The sequence below is a fragment of the Aythya ferina genome (assembly GCF_964211825.1).
Source record: "Aythya ferina genome assembly, chromosome: 10".
In the NCBI taxonomy this organism is placed as follows: Eukaryota; Metazoa; Chordata; class Aves; order Anseriformes; family Anatidae; genus Aythya; species Aythya ferina.
In genome coordinates this window covers 15,075,407-15,089,214 of record NC_140306.1, presented here as the reverse complement: position 1 = coordinate 15,089,214, position 13,808 = coordinate 15,075,407, and the positions used below count along the sequence as shown (strand labels likewise).

At 60.0% G+C, this 13,808-nt stretch overlaps 2 protein-coding genes across 2 annotated transcripts; both read right to left on the bottom strand.

Annotated features, from left to right (window-relative positions):
* Nucleotides 1–3,034: 3,034 nt before the first annotated feature.
* On the bottom strand, nucleotides 3,035–6,592 carry LOC311442077 (uncharacterized protein; the record flags this gene model as incomplete). The annotated part of the gene is made up of 7 exons (XM_084530843.1): nucleotides 5,618–6,592; nucleotides 5,008–5,343; nucleotides 4,690–4,749; nucleotides 4,099–4,236; nucleotides 3,857–3,958; nucleotides 3,371–3,433; nucleotides 3,035–3,186 (listed from the first exon to the last, which is right to left on the bottom strand). The coding sequence occupies exons 1-7, from the start codon at nucleotides 5,853–5,855 to the stop codon at nucleotides 3,035–3,037; spliced, it is 1,089 nt and encodes a 362-aa protein (XP_084386969.1). The 5' UTR covers nucleotides 5,856–6,592.
* Nucleotides 6,593–9,703: 3,111 nt separating this feature from the next.
* LOC311442076 (uncharacterized protein) lies at nucleotides 9,704–12,559 on the bottom strand (the record flags this gene model as incomplete). The annotated part of the gene is made up of 7 exons (XM_084530842.1): nucleotides 9,704–10,167; nucleotides 10,591–10,692; nucleotides 10,833–10,970; nucleotides 11,424–11,483; nucleotides 11,742–11,801; nucleotides 12,003–12,077; nucleotides 12,352–12,559. The coding sequence occupies 7 exons, from the start codon at nucleotides 12,557–12,559 to the stop codon at nucleotides 9,704–9,706; spliced, it is 1,107 nt and encodes a 368-aa protein (XP_084386968.1).
* Between the last annotated feature and the right edge of the window lie 1,249 nt (nucleotides 12,560–13,808).

Genomic DNA, 13,808 nt, shown 5'->3' with positions numbered 1-13,808 from the left:
CCTCTTCCTTGGGCTCAAAAGCCTGGATTGAAAGGGTAACCTCTACTTTTTTTCTTGCCTTTTCTTGCTTACACATCAATCTTAGAGACCAGGCTGCCATTTCCAAGGAACAATTCCCCGTTTTTAGGATCCACAATTCTATTATAAGATCCAACGCGGCCTTCTTATATGGCGAGGCCTCCCCCTATAGCCCCTTAACCTAGCTTCTGGATCCAAAGCTAGATTTTCCTTGCTTCCAGCCACACTCTTATGGACCAGGCTGCCCGTTTTAGGGCAACACGCCCAATTTCTAGGGTCCACACTTTGATCGTAAGGTGCAAAGCGGCCCTTTTAGATGCCGAGGCCTTATTTGAGAGGAAAACCCCTCATTCCATATTCCCGAATCCTCATGCTAGGAGCTGAGGCCTGAATTTTAGGGTCCAAAGCCTCCTTTGCGGGTCCAAACACCTATCTGGAGGAAACAAAGCAGCAGTTCAGGATCCAGACCCTGAGCTGCAGAGTCCAAAGGCCCAGGTTTTGGCTCCAAAGCCTGACTTGGAGATACAAGACACACCCTCTCCTCCTCCCTGCCTCTTGCCTCCTCCCCTCATGAAATTTTAACAGTCCAAAACCTCATTATTACGGCCCCATGCTTGTTTATTACACCCCAAATCCCTATTTTCTAGGTCATGAACCTCTACATGGCATCCAGACTCTTCTTCTGATTGCCTTAACTTTCCGTTTAAGGGCCAGGCTGCTCCTTTTAAGTGACCGAGTGCTTTTGGTCAGGGCCCTGACTCCTGCTTCTGGATCCAAAGCTAGATTTTCCTTGCTTCCAGCCACACTCTTATGGACCAGGCTGCCATTTTTAGGGCACAATGCCTAATTTTAGGGTCAACACTTTCACTGGAATGTGCAAAGCGGCCCTTTTAGATGGTGAAGCCTTATTTGAGAGGAACACCTCTGCTTTCAAATTCCCATCTGGAGGGAGCAAAGCATCACTCTTGGATCCAGACAGAGGAGTGAGGGCTGCACTGTCCATCATTTTTAGGCCCCAGCATCACATATTAGGGCAGAAAGCCTCTGCCTTGGACTCTAAAGCCTTGTTTGAAAGGATAATTCCTCCTTTTTAGTGGCTTTTTCTTGCTTACATCCACAGTCTTACGGACCTGGCTGCCATTTTCAAGGACCAACTTCCTAGTTTTAGGTCCACAATTTTATTCTTAGGTCCACTATTTTATTAGGGAGCGTCTCCGGAACGGGGAGCAGGGCCTCTGGGGCAGAAGAAGAACGGCACACAGGGGTTTCCACATCACGCTGCCCAGCCATGCCAGAACCTGCCCCCAAAACACCCGCTGGGACTTGCCCGTAGCGCTGCTCAGGCCCCTGGAGCTCTGCGGGAAGGAGATCCTGCAGCCAACCCCTTGTTGTGTGACTGGGGATCCAGCACCTAGTCTGGGGGCTGCTGCTGAGGAATTTCCCTGTGTGGCAGGCCTCGCCGCAGGGCTGAACGTACCCATGACTTGCGGAAAACGGTCTCCACCATCAGGAAGTTGTACAGTAGGTACGTTTATTCAGCGCTGGGCAGCACGGGGGGGAGTCCCACCAAAGTCGTGCGCACCTGACGCGGCAACTTGCCATGGTTCTATGCAGTAAAGAGTTACCTATGCATGAAGTTTCACACCACGCCTATACGTATTCGTAACCTGTCCCCGCTTGGTATTAAAATTAGTTCCATTTCCATCAACTCCTCCCATCTGCACTTTCACAGTGTAGTCTGGTGGTCGTGGGATGAAGATTGATGACTCTTCCTCATCACCGCTAGCTGACCTCTTGTCTCTGCGCAGACTCAGTTGCTCCTTGACCCTTGTCCACCCGCAGGACCAGTTTCTTAAGACAGGCTCACACTCTTCTGAGGAGACTGCCCTTGGGAAAGGGGCCCAAGGCTTCTTGCTTTAATTAACTTGAGCATCCTAGTTTCATGCTATCACTCCCTCTCTGCTTGATAAGATTCCCCTAACTTCCTCTCTCAGTTCCCCCTTTTCTCCAAGTTAGAAAGGAATGTACTAAGAAGTTAGTGACTTCTTGTGTGTTCCTAACTCCCTCTCTCAGCCATCCAACCCGCAGGGCTCAGGACTTGTTGATGCTCTAAGGAAACGCCTGAGGAGACAGAGAGCTGTGTGTCCAGCCCACAGGGCGCCGGACAGCAGGCTGGCCAGGACAAGGAGACAAAGAACAGGCAGCCAAACAGCGCGAAAGAAGCAGGAAAGCTGGAGGAAGAGGTTCTGCCTCTGTTGTGCCGCTGGGTGGAAAGCGGCTCTGAAAAGGGACAGCCTCGTTCGCAGCTGCTCGGAAGAGAGCCCCAGCTGGTGTCTGGAATGCTCTGGTGTCCCCAAGGCTGCCAGCACTGGGAACAGCCTGTTTCTGGCGGTGCCTCCCCTTTCCTGGTCTCGCAGAGAAAGGGAAGCCCATGCAGGACCACGCAGGGAAGGCCTGCAATGCCATGGGAGGGACTGCGTGCTGGAGCAGGGCAAGAGAGCGGGGACAAGCGGCAGAAGAGGCTGGAGAGGGGGGAAAGGTGTCCGCAGGTTGCTCGTAGCTTCTCCCTCCCCTGGCCACTTAGCGCGAGGCGAAGCACAGCCTGGACACTGGCGATTCGGGTGCAGAGCTTTATTCGGAGAAGGCATGCCGCTCGGCAAAGCTGCCGGACGGCTGCCAGTCCTCACCCCCCCGCTGCCCCGCACGCCGGGGGGGCCGCCCCCAGCCCTGGCAGGAGGGCCGGGACGGTGGTGGGGGCCGGGGGGGTGGTATCCACGGGGGCTGGAGGGCGCTGGGCCGGTCGCGCTGCAGCCGGCTGGGGTGCGCTCGGCCAGGCCCGGGTGGCGGCCGCTGGCGCTGGGCCCGTCTCGGTGCCTGGGCTTCCGAGGCTGCGGAGAGGCGCCTGCGGAGAGAGGAGGCTGGGCAGCACCCGGCGGCCGCGCCGCAGCACCTCACCGGCGGTGCTGCAAGGCCAGCGGCAGCCGGCCGACGGGGAGCTGGGGCGAGAGACGGCCGCTCACTGCTGTCTTCTCCTCCGCAGCCGGATGACCCCGCAGCACAGAAGCGTGCCGAAGAGCAGGGAGCCCACGATTGCCGCCGCGCTCACGAGGCAGTGCTTGCGCACGGCGGCACCGGCCGAGGCACTCGCGCTCCTCTCGCCAGCCACACCTGGAGGAACAGCTCTGGGCCTTAGCGCGTCCTCGCGCTGCTGGGCAGCCTGCGGGAGCTCTGGCAGTGCCGAGACGGTCGCTCTCCCGCTGCCAGCCTCTCCGGGAAGAAGCTGCCTTGCTTGCAGCAGAAGGCGCCGCCGCCATGCTCGCTAGGCGGCTCCCGCTTACGGGCTGCTCAGTACCTGGACTCTCTGGAAAGAACTGGAACACCCCGGTGTGGCGGGCTTCTCCGGGCTCCGAGAGCACTGCCAAGAAGGAGAGAAAGGGAAAGCCTCAGCACGGCTCGGGCACAGAGGATGCCGAAGGACGGGCGGGCGGACGGGCGGACGGAGAGGCTCCCTCTGCGAGTCCGTGCAGCCCCCTGGGCCGCAGGTCGCAGGAGGGGTCCCGCTCGCTGCTGCGGTGCTGCTTTGGGCCCCTGGGGACTTGGGCAAGCTGCGGGGCTCAGGTGCTGCGGGAGGTACGCTCCGCTACGGGTCACGGGCTGCAACTGGCTGCGGTGGGAGGCAGGCGATCCCCACCCACAGGCACAGAGGCCCGCCAGCATCTCTGGCACACTGCTGGCGCTGCGCTCCGCGCGCCAGAGCCCACAGCCCTCCTCCAGAGCGCTGCCAGGCTCCTTTGGCAGCACCTGCTCTGTGCTAAGCGTGCCACCGGCCGGCAATTACCTGGCGGGACGGTCGCTGGCGCTGCCTCTGGCGCTCCCTCCGAGCCTGGCAGCGTGTTTCCCCTGGGAAGCGCCTCCTTCTGCACAGCCTCTCCGTCCGCCCCTTCGGAAAGAAAGCGGCCCAGTTGCACGGGGAGCGACCGCTCCTCAGCAGGAGGATGCTTCTAGCTGCAGCAGGCGATGCTTCTCAGCATGCCCGCGGCTGTAGCCAGCCCCTCAGGCTTCCCCGTGCAGCACACCCACCCTGTGCTCCCTCCAGTTCCTGCAGGATTTCCTGCAGGATTGCCGAGGTCCTCTGGGAGCTTTGGCCTCTTTTCGCTTGCTGCCTTGCTCTTCGAGGACCCAGCGGGGAAGCTGGAGAGCCGTCGCCTACAGCCACACCTGCAAGCAAACACAGAAGAGAGCAGCTCCCACCAAACAGGGCGGGATGCTTCTTCCCATCGCGCAGCTCCCCCAGGGGATTGCTGCACGGCCCTGGGCTCTCCCTCCCGCCCAGGAGCCTCTTGCAAACAGGCAGCAGGGGCCTGCAGTGCCAGCGTGCCGGGACAAAACGAAGCGTGCGTGCAGCTGCCCAGAGAAGGGCCTCCCCAGAGCTCAGCCCAGGCTCGAAACTCAAGCCCACCGTGCCCGCTGGCTCTGCAGCACGCATGGGGGCGGAGCGGCTGGCAAAGACAGCTTGGCAAGGCAAAGCGCCCCAGGCGTGTCACCGAGCCTGAGCCCTTCCCTCTCTGCTCTCCTGCGGGGCTGAGGCCAAGGAAGGCCTCAAGGAAGGTCCATTGCACGCGGGCAGCAAACAACAAGGGAAATGCTCGCTCCTCCCTCCCGCCGACTTACTTGTGGGATCGCCCTGGGGCACGAGGACAGGACCATGCTCGGACGTCCCGGACAAATCACCTACAGGCACAGAGCAAAACCGTTCCCAGTGCGTGCTGGGAGCTCCTTCTGCCCCAGCGCCCTGCGGTGGGTGACAGAGGGGCCGGGGCACCCAGGAGCAGGGCCCAGGAGCAGGGCGAGCTGGGGGAAAACCACTCGTCCCCGCTTCTTGTGGAGAAGAGCCCACTGGCCAGGGAGAGGCTGCAGCACTGCTCAGCTGGCGCAGAAAGCCACCAACAAAGCCCAAGGAAAGCAAGAGCGACACCGCAGCCCACGTACCTGTGGGGTGCCACCCAGTCTCGGGAGCAGGATTCCACGGGGCAGCTGCAACAGCACGGCCTGCGGGCACAGATGGGGGCCAGGACAGATGGGGTGAGGAGGGCTTCCACTGCGTGCTGCAACCAAGTCTGCCCTCGCGAAGCCCCCGCAGGGAGCGGACGACCCCTCGCAAGGGGGTGGTCTGCCTGCGCAGGACCTCCCGCAGGACTCGCCCGCGGACCAGTGCTGCTGCTTTGGAGGCAGGGGACGGGGACAACTTACCGCTGGGCTGCCCCTGGAGCTCCACTCCAGGACCCAGCTGAGGAGCTGGGGAAGCGCTGCCGAGCGCATCGTCACCTGGAAGCAAGCAGAGAGCAGACACGTTCCCCTTGCCCGCTGTGCCCCCGAGCACCCTGCAGTGACGGAGGGGCCGGGGCACGGGGCGAGGTGCCCGAGGCTGCGGCGGGGCTCAGGGACCTCCCGACGGAGGGGAAGGCTGGAGCCGGGGCAGCGCGGCGCATGGCTCGGCTCACAGGGGCCCCGGAGGGGCTCAGCCCAGGCTTCGGCCCCCAGCCCCTCCGGCGACTCGCCCGCATCCGGCCCTGCCGCTGCCCCCGGCGCTGGCGCCCACCTGCTCCCAGCGCTCGCCTTGGCATAGCCCAGGCATCGCGGGCACACAGGCCTGCCAGCACGAGGAGGAGGAGGAGGAGGCGGCTGGGGGCCGCAGCCCCCCACATCCGCCCCATGCTGCCACCGCCGCGTGAGTGCCGCCGTTGGGGCCGGCGCAGAGAGGTGCCCGTGGCCTGGCACAGCGTCACAGCGCGGCGCTGTGACCTCATGGCCGCACCCTGCTGGCACAGGGGCTGCATGCATGGGGCTGGGGCTGCGTGGCATCAGCCACAGCCGCAGCTCCACTGGGCCACCCGCCCTCAGCGCGGAAAGTGGCCTCCTCCTCCTCGTTGCCATCAGAGCTGGCCAGCAGCATCCTCAGCATCCCAGAGGCCTTGGGTCTGAACAATTAAAAATAAATAAATAAATAGAATAAATAGGAAAAAAAAAAAAAAAACATAACAGAAAAAAAGAAAAGGACAAAAGAACGAGAAAAATGGTGTTGGATCCTAAAAGGCTTCTTTGGTCCCTCAAAGCCTCTGGGCTGGATGGTCCAAAACCTGTTTTATAGTCCAAAGCCTCACTACTTTGAGGACCACCCCTCGTTTAGGATCCAAAGGATCTTCATTATTAGGCCCCCGTGTTTCCTTGTTTGCCTGCCACAGCCTTATTGTCAGGGTCCAGCACCTCCACTTGGGATCCAAAGTCGTCTTTTGATCTCCTAACCCCTCAGAATTGAGCCCCAGGCTCTACGTTCTAGTGAACAAATCTTGCTTTTCAGGGCCCTGCAACTCCATGCTGATCCAAAGGTGACTTTTGATGGCTTACCTCCTCAGTTTTCAAGCCCAGGCCATCATTTTTAGGGCACAATGCCTTACTTTGGTGTCTCACAGTTTCATTTTAGGCTGCAAAGCTGCCTTTATAGGGCGCAGTACCTTAGCTGACAGGAACCCTCTTTCATTTTTAGTTTCAAAATGTTCATTCGAAGGGCCAAGGCCTGAGGTTTTGGGCCCAAAGCCTCCTTTTCGGGTCCAAACCCATCTGGAGGGAGCAAAGCATCGCTCTTGGATCCAGACAGAGAAGGGTGGGCCGCTCTGCCTGACATTTTTAGGCCCCAGCCTCACATGTTAGGGCAAAAGCCTCTTCCTTGGGCTCAAAAGCCTGGATTGAAAGGGTAACCTCTACTTTTTTTCTTGCCTTTTCTTGCTTACACATCAATCTTAGAGACCAGGCTGCCATTTCCAAGGAACAATTCCCCGTTTTTAGGATCCACAATTCTATTATAAGATCCAACGCGGCCTTCTTATATGGCGAGGCCTCCCCCTATAGCCCCTTAACCTAGCTTCTGGATCCAAAGCTAGATTTTCCTTGCTTCCAGCCACACTCTTATGGACCAGGCTGCCCGTTTTAGGGCAACACGCCCAATTTCTAGGGTCCACACTTTGATCGTAAGGTGCAAAGCGGCCCTTTTAGATGCCGAGGCCTTATTTGAGAGGAAAACCCCTCATTCCATATTCCCGAATCCTCATGCTAGGAGCTGAGGCCTGAATTTTAGGGTCCAAAGCCTCCTTTGCGGGTCCAAACACCTATCTGGAGGAAACAAAGCAGCAGTTCAGGATCCAGACCCTGAGCTGCAGAGTCCAAAGGCCCAGGTTTTGGCTCCAAAGCCTGACTTGGAGATACAAGACACACCCTCTCCTCCTCCCTGCCTCTTGCCTCCTCCCCTCATGAAATTTTAACAGTCCAAAACCTCATTATTACGGCCCCATGCTTGTTTATTACACCCCAAATCCCTATTTTCTAGGTCATGAACCTCTACATGGCATCCAGACTCTTCTTCTGATTGCCTTAACTTTCCGTTTAAGGGCCAGGCTGCTCCTTTTAAGTGACCGAGTGCTTTTGGTCAGGGCCCTGACTCCTGCTTCTGGATCCAAAGCTAGATTTTCCTTGCTTCCAGCCACACTCTTATGGACCAGGCTGCCATTTTTAGGGCACAATGCCTAATTTTAGGGTCAACACTTTCACTGGAATGTGCAAAGCGGCCCTTTTAGATGGTGAAGCCTTATTTGAGAGGAACACCTCTGCTTTCAAATTCCCATCTGGAGGGAGCAAAGCATCACTCTTGGATCCAGACAGAGGAGTGAGGGCTGCACTGTCCATCATTTTTAGGCCCCAGCATCACATATTAGGGCAGAAAGCCTCTGCCTTGGACTCTAAAGCCTTGTTTGAAAGGATAATTCCTCCTTTTTAGTGGCTTTTTCTTGCTTACATCCACAGTCTTACGGACCTGGCTGCCATTTTCAAGGACCAACTTCCTAGTTTTAGGTCCACAATTTTATTCTTAGGTCCACTATTTTATTAGGGAGCGTCTCCGGAACGGGGAGCAGGGCCTCTGGGGCAGAAGAAGAACGGCACACAGGGGTTTCCACATCACGCTGCCCAGCCATGCCAGAACCTGCCCCCAAAACACCCGCTGGGACTTGCCCGTAGCGCTGCTCAGGCCCCTGGAGCTCTGCGGGAAGGAGATCCTGCAGCCAACCCCTTGTTGTGTGACTGGGGATCCAGCACCTAGTCTGGGGGCTGCTGCTGAGGAATTTCCCTGTGTGGCAGGCCTCGCCGCAGGGCTGAACGTACCCATGACTTGCGGAAAACGGTCTCCACCATCAGGAAGTTGTACAGTAGGTACGTTTATTCAGCGCTGGGCAGCACGGGGGGGAGTCCCACCAAAGTCGTGCGCACCTGACGCGGCAACTTGCCATGGTTCTATGCAGTAAAGAGTTACCTATGCATGAAGTTTCACACCACGCCTATACGTATTCGTAACCTGTCCCCGCTTGGTATTAAAATTAGTTCCATTTCCATCAACTCCTCCCATCTGCACTTTCACAGTGTAGTCTGGTGGTCGTGGGATGAAGATTGATGACTCTTCCTCATCACCGCTAGCTGACCTCTTGTCTCTGCGCAGACTCAGTTGCTCCTTGACCCTTGTCCACCCGCAGGACCAGTTTCTTAAGACAGGCTCACACTCTTCTGAGGAGACTGCCCTTGGGAAAGGGGCCCAAGGCTTCTTGCTTTAATTAACTTGAGCATCCTAGTTTCATGCTATCACTCCCTCTCTGCTTGATAAGATTCCCCTAACTTCCTCTCTCAGTTCCCCCTTTTCTCCAAGTTAGAAAGGAATGTACTAAGAAGTTAGTGACTTCTTGTGTGTTCCTAACTCCCTCTCTCAGCCATCCAACCCGCAGGGCTCAGGACTTGTTGATGCTCTAAGGAAACGCCTGAGGAGACAGAGAGCTGTGTGTCCAGCCCACAGGGCGCCGGACAGCAGGCTGGCCAGGACAAGGAGACAAAGAACAGGCAGCCAAACAGCGCGAAAGAAGCAGGAAAGCTGGAGGAAGAGGTTCTGCCTCTGTTGTGCCGCTGGGTGGAAAGCGGCTCTGAAAAGGGACAGCCTCGTTCGCAGCTGCTCGGAAGAGAGCCCCAGCTGGTGTCTGGAATGCTCTGGTGTCCCCAAGGCTGCCAGCACTGGGAACAGCCTGTTTCTGGCGGTGCCTCCCCTTTCCTGGTCTCGCAGAGAAAGGGAAGCCCATGCAGGACCACGCAGGGAAGGCCTGCAATGCCATGGGAGGGACTGCGTGCTGGAGCAGGGCAAGAGAGCGGGGACAAGCGGCAGAAGAGGCTGGAGAGGGGGGAAAGGTGTCCGCAGGTTGCTCGTAGCTTCTCCCTCCCCTGGCCACTTAGCGCGAGGCGAAGCACAGCCTGGACACTGGCGATTCGGGTGCAGAGCTTTATTCGGAGAAGGCATGCCGCTCGGCAAAGCTGCCGGACGGCTGCCAGTCCTCACCCCCCCGCTGCCCCGCACGCCGGGGGGGCCGCCCCCAGCCCTGGCAGGAGGGCCGGGACGGTGGTGGGGGCCGGGGGGGTGGTATCCACGGGGGCTGGAGGGCGCTGGGCCGGTCGCGCTGCAGCCGGCTGGGGTGCGCTCGGCCAGGCCCGGGTGGCGGCCGCTGGCGCTGGGCCCGTCTCGGTGCCTGGGCTTCCGAGGCTGCGGAGAGGCGCCTGCGGAGAGAGGAGGCTGGGCAGCACCCGGCGGCCGCGCCGCAGCACCTCACCGGCGGTGCTGCAAGGCCAGCGGCAGCCGGCCGACGGGGAGCTGGGGCGAGAGACGGCCGCTCACTGCTGTCTTCTCCTCCGCAGCCGGATGACCCCGCAGCACAGAAGCGTGCCGAAGAGCAGGGAGCCCACGATTGCCGCCGCGCTCACGAGGCAGTGCTTGCGCACGGCGGCACCGGCCGAGGCACTCGCGCTCCTCTCGCCAGCCACACCTGGAGGAACAGCTCTGGGCCTTAGCGCGTCCTCGCGCTGCTGGGCAGCCTGCGGGAGCTCTGGCAGTGCCGAGACGGTCGCTCTCCCGCTGCCAGCCTCTCCGGGAAGAAGCTGCCTTGCTTGCAGCAGAAGGCGCCGCCGCCATGCTCGCTAGGCGGCTCCCGCTTACGGGCTGCTCAGTACCTGGACTCTCTGGAAAGAACTGGAACACCCCGGTGTGGCGGGCTTCTCCGGGCTCCGAGAGCACTGCCAAGAAGGAGAGAAAGGGAAAGCCTCAGCACGGCTCGGGCACAGAGGATGCCGAAGGACGGGCGGGCGGACGGGCGGACGGAGAGGCTCCCTCTGCGAGTCCGTGCAGCCCCCTGGGCCGCAGGTCGCAGGAGGGGTCCCGCTCGCTGCTGCGGTGCTGCTTTGGGCCCCTGGGGACTTGGGCAAGCTGCGGGGCTCAGGTGCTGCGGGAGGTACGCTCCGCTACGGGTCACGGGCTGCAACTGGCTGCGGTGGGAGGCAGGCGATCCCCACCCACAGGCACAGAGGCCCGCCAGCATCTCTGGCACACTGCTGGCGCTGCGCTCCGCGCGCCAGAGCCCACAGCCCTCCTCCAGAGCGCTGCCAGGCTCCTTTGGCAGCACCTGCTCTGTGCTAAGCGTGCCACCGGCCGGCAATTACCTGGCGGGACGGTCGCTGGCGCTGCCTCTGGCGCTCCCTCCGAGCCTGGCAGCGTGTTTCCCCTGGGAAGCGCCTCCTTCTGCACAGCCTCTCCGTCCGCCCCTTCGGAAAGAAAGCGGCCCAGTTGCACGGGGAGCGACCGCTCCTCAGCAGGAGGATGCTTCTAGCTGCAGCAGGCGATGCTTCTCAGCATGCCCGCGGCTGTAGCCAGCCCCTCAGGCTTCCCCGTGCAGCACACCCACCCTGTGCTCCCTCCAGTTCCTGCAGGATTTCCTGCAGGATTGCCGAGGTCCTCTGGGAGCTTTGGCCTCTTTTCGCTTGCTGCCTTGCTCTTCGAGGACCCAGCGGGGAAGCTGGAGAGCCGTCGCCTACAGCCACACCTGCAAGCAAACACAGAAGAGAGCAGCTCCCACCAAACAGGGCGGGATGCTTCTTCCCATCGCGCAGCTCCCCCAGGGGATTGCTGCACGGCCCTGGGCTCTCCCTCCCGCCCAGGAGCCTCTTGCAAACAGGCAGCAGGGGCCTGCAGTGCCAGCGTGCCGGGACAAAACGAAGCGTGCGTGCAGCTGCCCAGAGAAGGGCCTCCCCAGAGCTCAGCCCAGGCTCGAAACTCAAGCCCACCGTGCCCGCTGGCTCTGCAGCACGCATGGGGGCGGAGCGGCTGGCAAAGACAGCTTGGCAAGGCAAAGCGCCCCAGGCGTGTCACCGAGCCTGAGCCCTTCCCTCTCTGCTCTCCTGCGGGGCTGAGGCCAAGGAAGGCCTCAAGGAAGGTCCATTGCACGCGGGCAGCAAACAACAAGGGAAATGCTCGCTCCTCCCTCCCGCCGACTTACTTGTGGGATCGCCCTGGGGCACGAGGACAGGACCATGCTCGGACGTCCCGGACAAATCACCTACAGGCACAGAGCAAAACCGTTCCCAGTGCGTGCTGGGAGCTCCTTCTGCCCCAGCGCCCTGCGGTGGGTGACAGAGGGGCCGGGGCACCCAGGAGCAGGGCCCAGGAGCAGGGCGAGCTGGGGGAAAAACACTCGTCCCCGCTTCTTGTGGAGAAGAGCCCACTGGCCAGGGAGAGGCTGCAGCACTGCTCAGCTGGCGCAGAAAGCCACCAACAAAGCCCAAGGAAAGCAAGAGCGACACCGCAGCCCACGCACCTGTGGGGTGCCACCCAGTCTCGGGAGCAGGATTCCACGGGGCAGCTGCAACAGCACGGCCTGCGGGCACAGATGGGGGCCAGGACAGATGGGGTGAGGAGGGCTTCCACTGCGTGCTGCAACCAAGTCTGCCCTCGCGAAGCCCCCGCAGGGAGCGGACGACCCCTCGGAAGGGGGTGGTCTGCCTGCGCAGGACCTCCCGCAGGACTCGCCCGCGGACCAGTGCTGCTGCTTTGGAGGCAGGGGACGGGGACAACTTACCGCTGGGCTGCCCCTGGAGCTCCACTCCAGGACCCAGCTGAGGAGCTGGGGAAGCGCTGCCGAGCGCATCGTCACCTGGAAGCAAGCAGAGAGCAGACACGTTCCCCTTGCCCGCTGTGCCCCCGAGCACCCTGCAGTGACGGAGGGGCCGGGGCACGGGGCGAGGTGCCCGAGGCTGCGGCGGGGCTCAGGGACCTCCCGACGGAGGGGAAGGCTGGAGCCGGGGCAGCGCGGCGCATGGCTCGGCTCACAGGGGCCCCGGGGGGGCTCAGCCCAGGCTTCGGCCCCCAGCCCCTCCGGCGACTCGCCCGCATCCGGCCCTGCCGCTGCCCCCGGCGCTGGCGCCCACCTGCTCCCAGCGCTCGCCTTGGCATAGCCCAGGCATCGCGGGCACACAGGCCTGCCAGCACGAGGAGGAGGAGGAGGAGGCGGCTGGGGGCCGCAGCCCCCCACATCCGCCCCATGCTGCCACCGCCGCGTGAGTGCCGCCGTTGGGGCCAGCGCAGAGAGGTGCCCGTGGCCTGGCACAGCGTCACAGCGCGGCGCTGTGACCTCATGGCCGCACCCTGCTGGCACAGGGGCTGCATGCATGGGGCTGGGGCTGCGTGGCATCAGCCACAGCCGCAGCTCCACTGGGCCACCCGCCCTCAGCGCGGAAAGTGGCCTCCTCCTCCTCATTGCCATCAGAGCTGGCCAGCAGCATCCTCAGCATCCCAGAGGCCTTGGGTCTGAACAATTAAAAATAAATAAATAAATAGAATAAATAGGAAAAAAAAAAAAAAAAACATAACAGAAAAAAAGAAAAGGACAAAAGAACGAGAAAAATGGTGTTGGATCCTAAAAGGCTTCTTTGGTCCCTCAAAGCCTCTGGGCTGGATGGTCCAAAACCTGTTTTATAGTCCAAAGCCTCACTACTTTGAGGACCACCCCTCGTTTAGGATCCAAAGGATCTTCATTATTAGGCCCCCGTGTTTCCTTGTTTGCCTGCCACAGCCTTATTGTCAGGGTCCAGCACCTCCACTTGGGATCCAAAGTCGTCTTTTGATCTCCTAACCCCTCAGAATTGAGCCCCAGGCTCTACGTTCTAGTGAACAAATCTTGCTTTTCAGGGCCCTGCAACTCCATGCTGATCCAAAGGTGACTTTTGATGGCTTACCTCCTCAGTTTTCAAGCCCAGGCCATCATTTTTAGGGCACAATGCCTTACTTTGGTGTCTCACAGTTTCATTTTAGGCTGCAAAGCTGCCTTTATAGGGCGCAGTACCTTAGCTGACAGGAACCCTCTTTCATTTTTAGTTTCAAAATGTTCATTCGAAGGGCCAAGGCCTGAGGTTTTGGGCCCAAAGCCTCCTTTTCGGGTCCAAACACCCATCTGGAGGGAGCAAAGCATCGCTCTTGGATCTAGACAGAGGAGGGCAGGCTGTGCTGTCTGACATTTTTAGGCCCCGGCCTCACATGTTAGGGCAAAAGCCTCTTCCTTGGGCTCAAAAGCCTGGATTGAAAGGGTAACCTCTACTTTTTTTCTTGCCTTTTTTTGCTTACACATCAATCTTAGAGACCAGGCTGCCATTTCCAAGGAACAATTCCCCGTTTTTAGGATCCACAATTCTATTATAAGATCCAACGCGGCCTTCTTATATGGCGAGGCCTCCCCCTATAGCCCCTTAACCTAGCTTCTGGATCCAAAGCTAGATTTTCCTTGCTTCCAGCCACACTCTTATGGACCAGGCTGCCCGTTTTAGGGCAACATGCCTAATTTTAGGGTTCACACTTTCATTGGAATGTGTAAAGCAGCCCTTTTAGATGC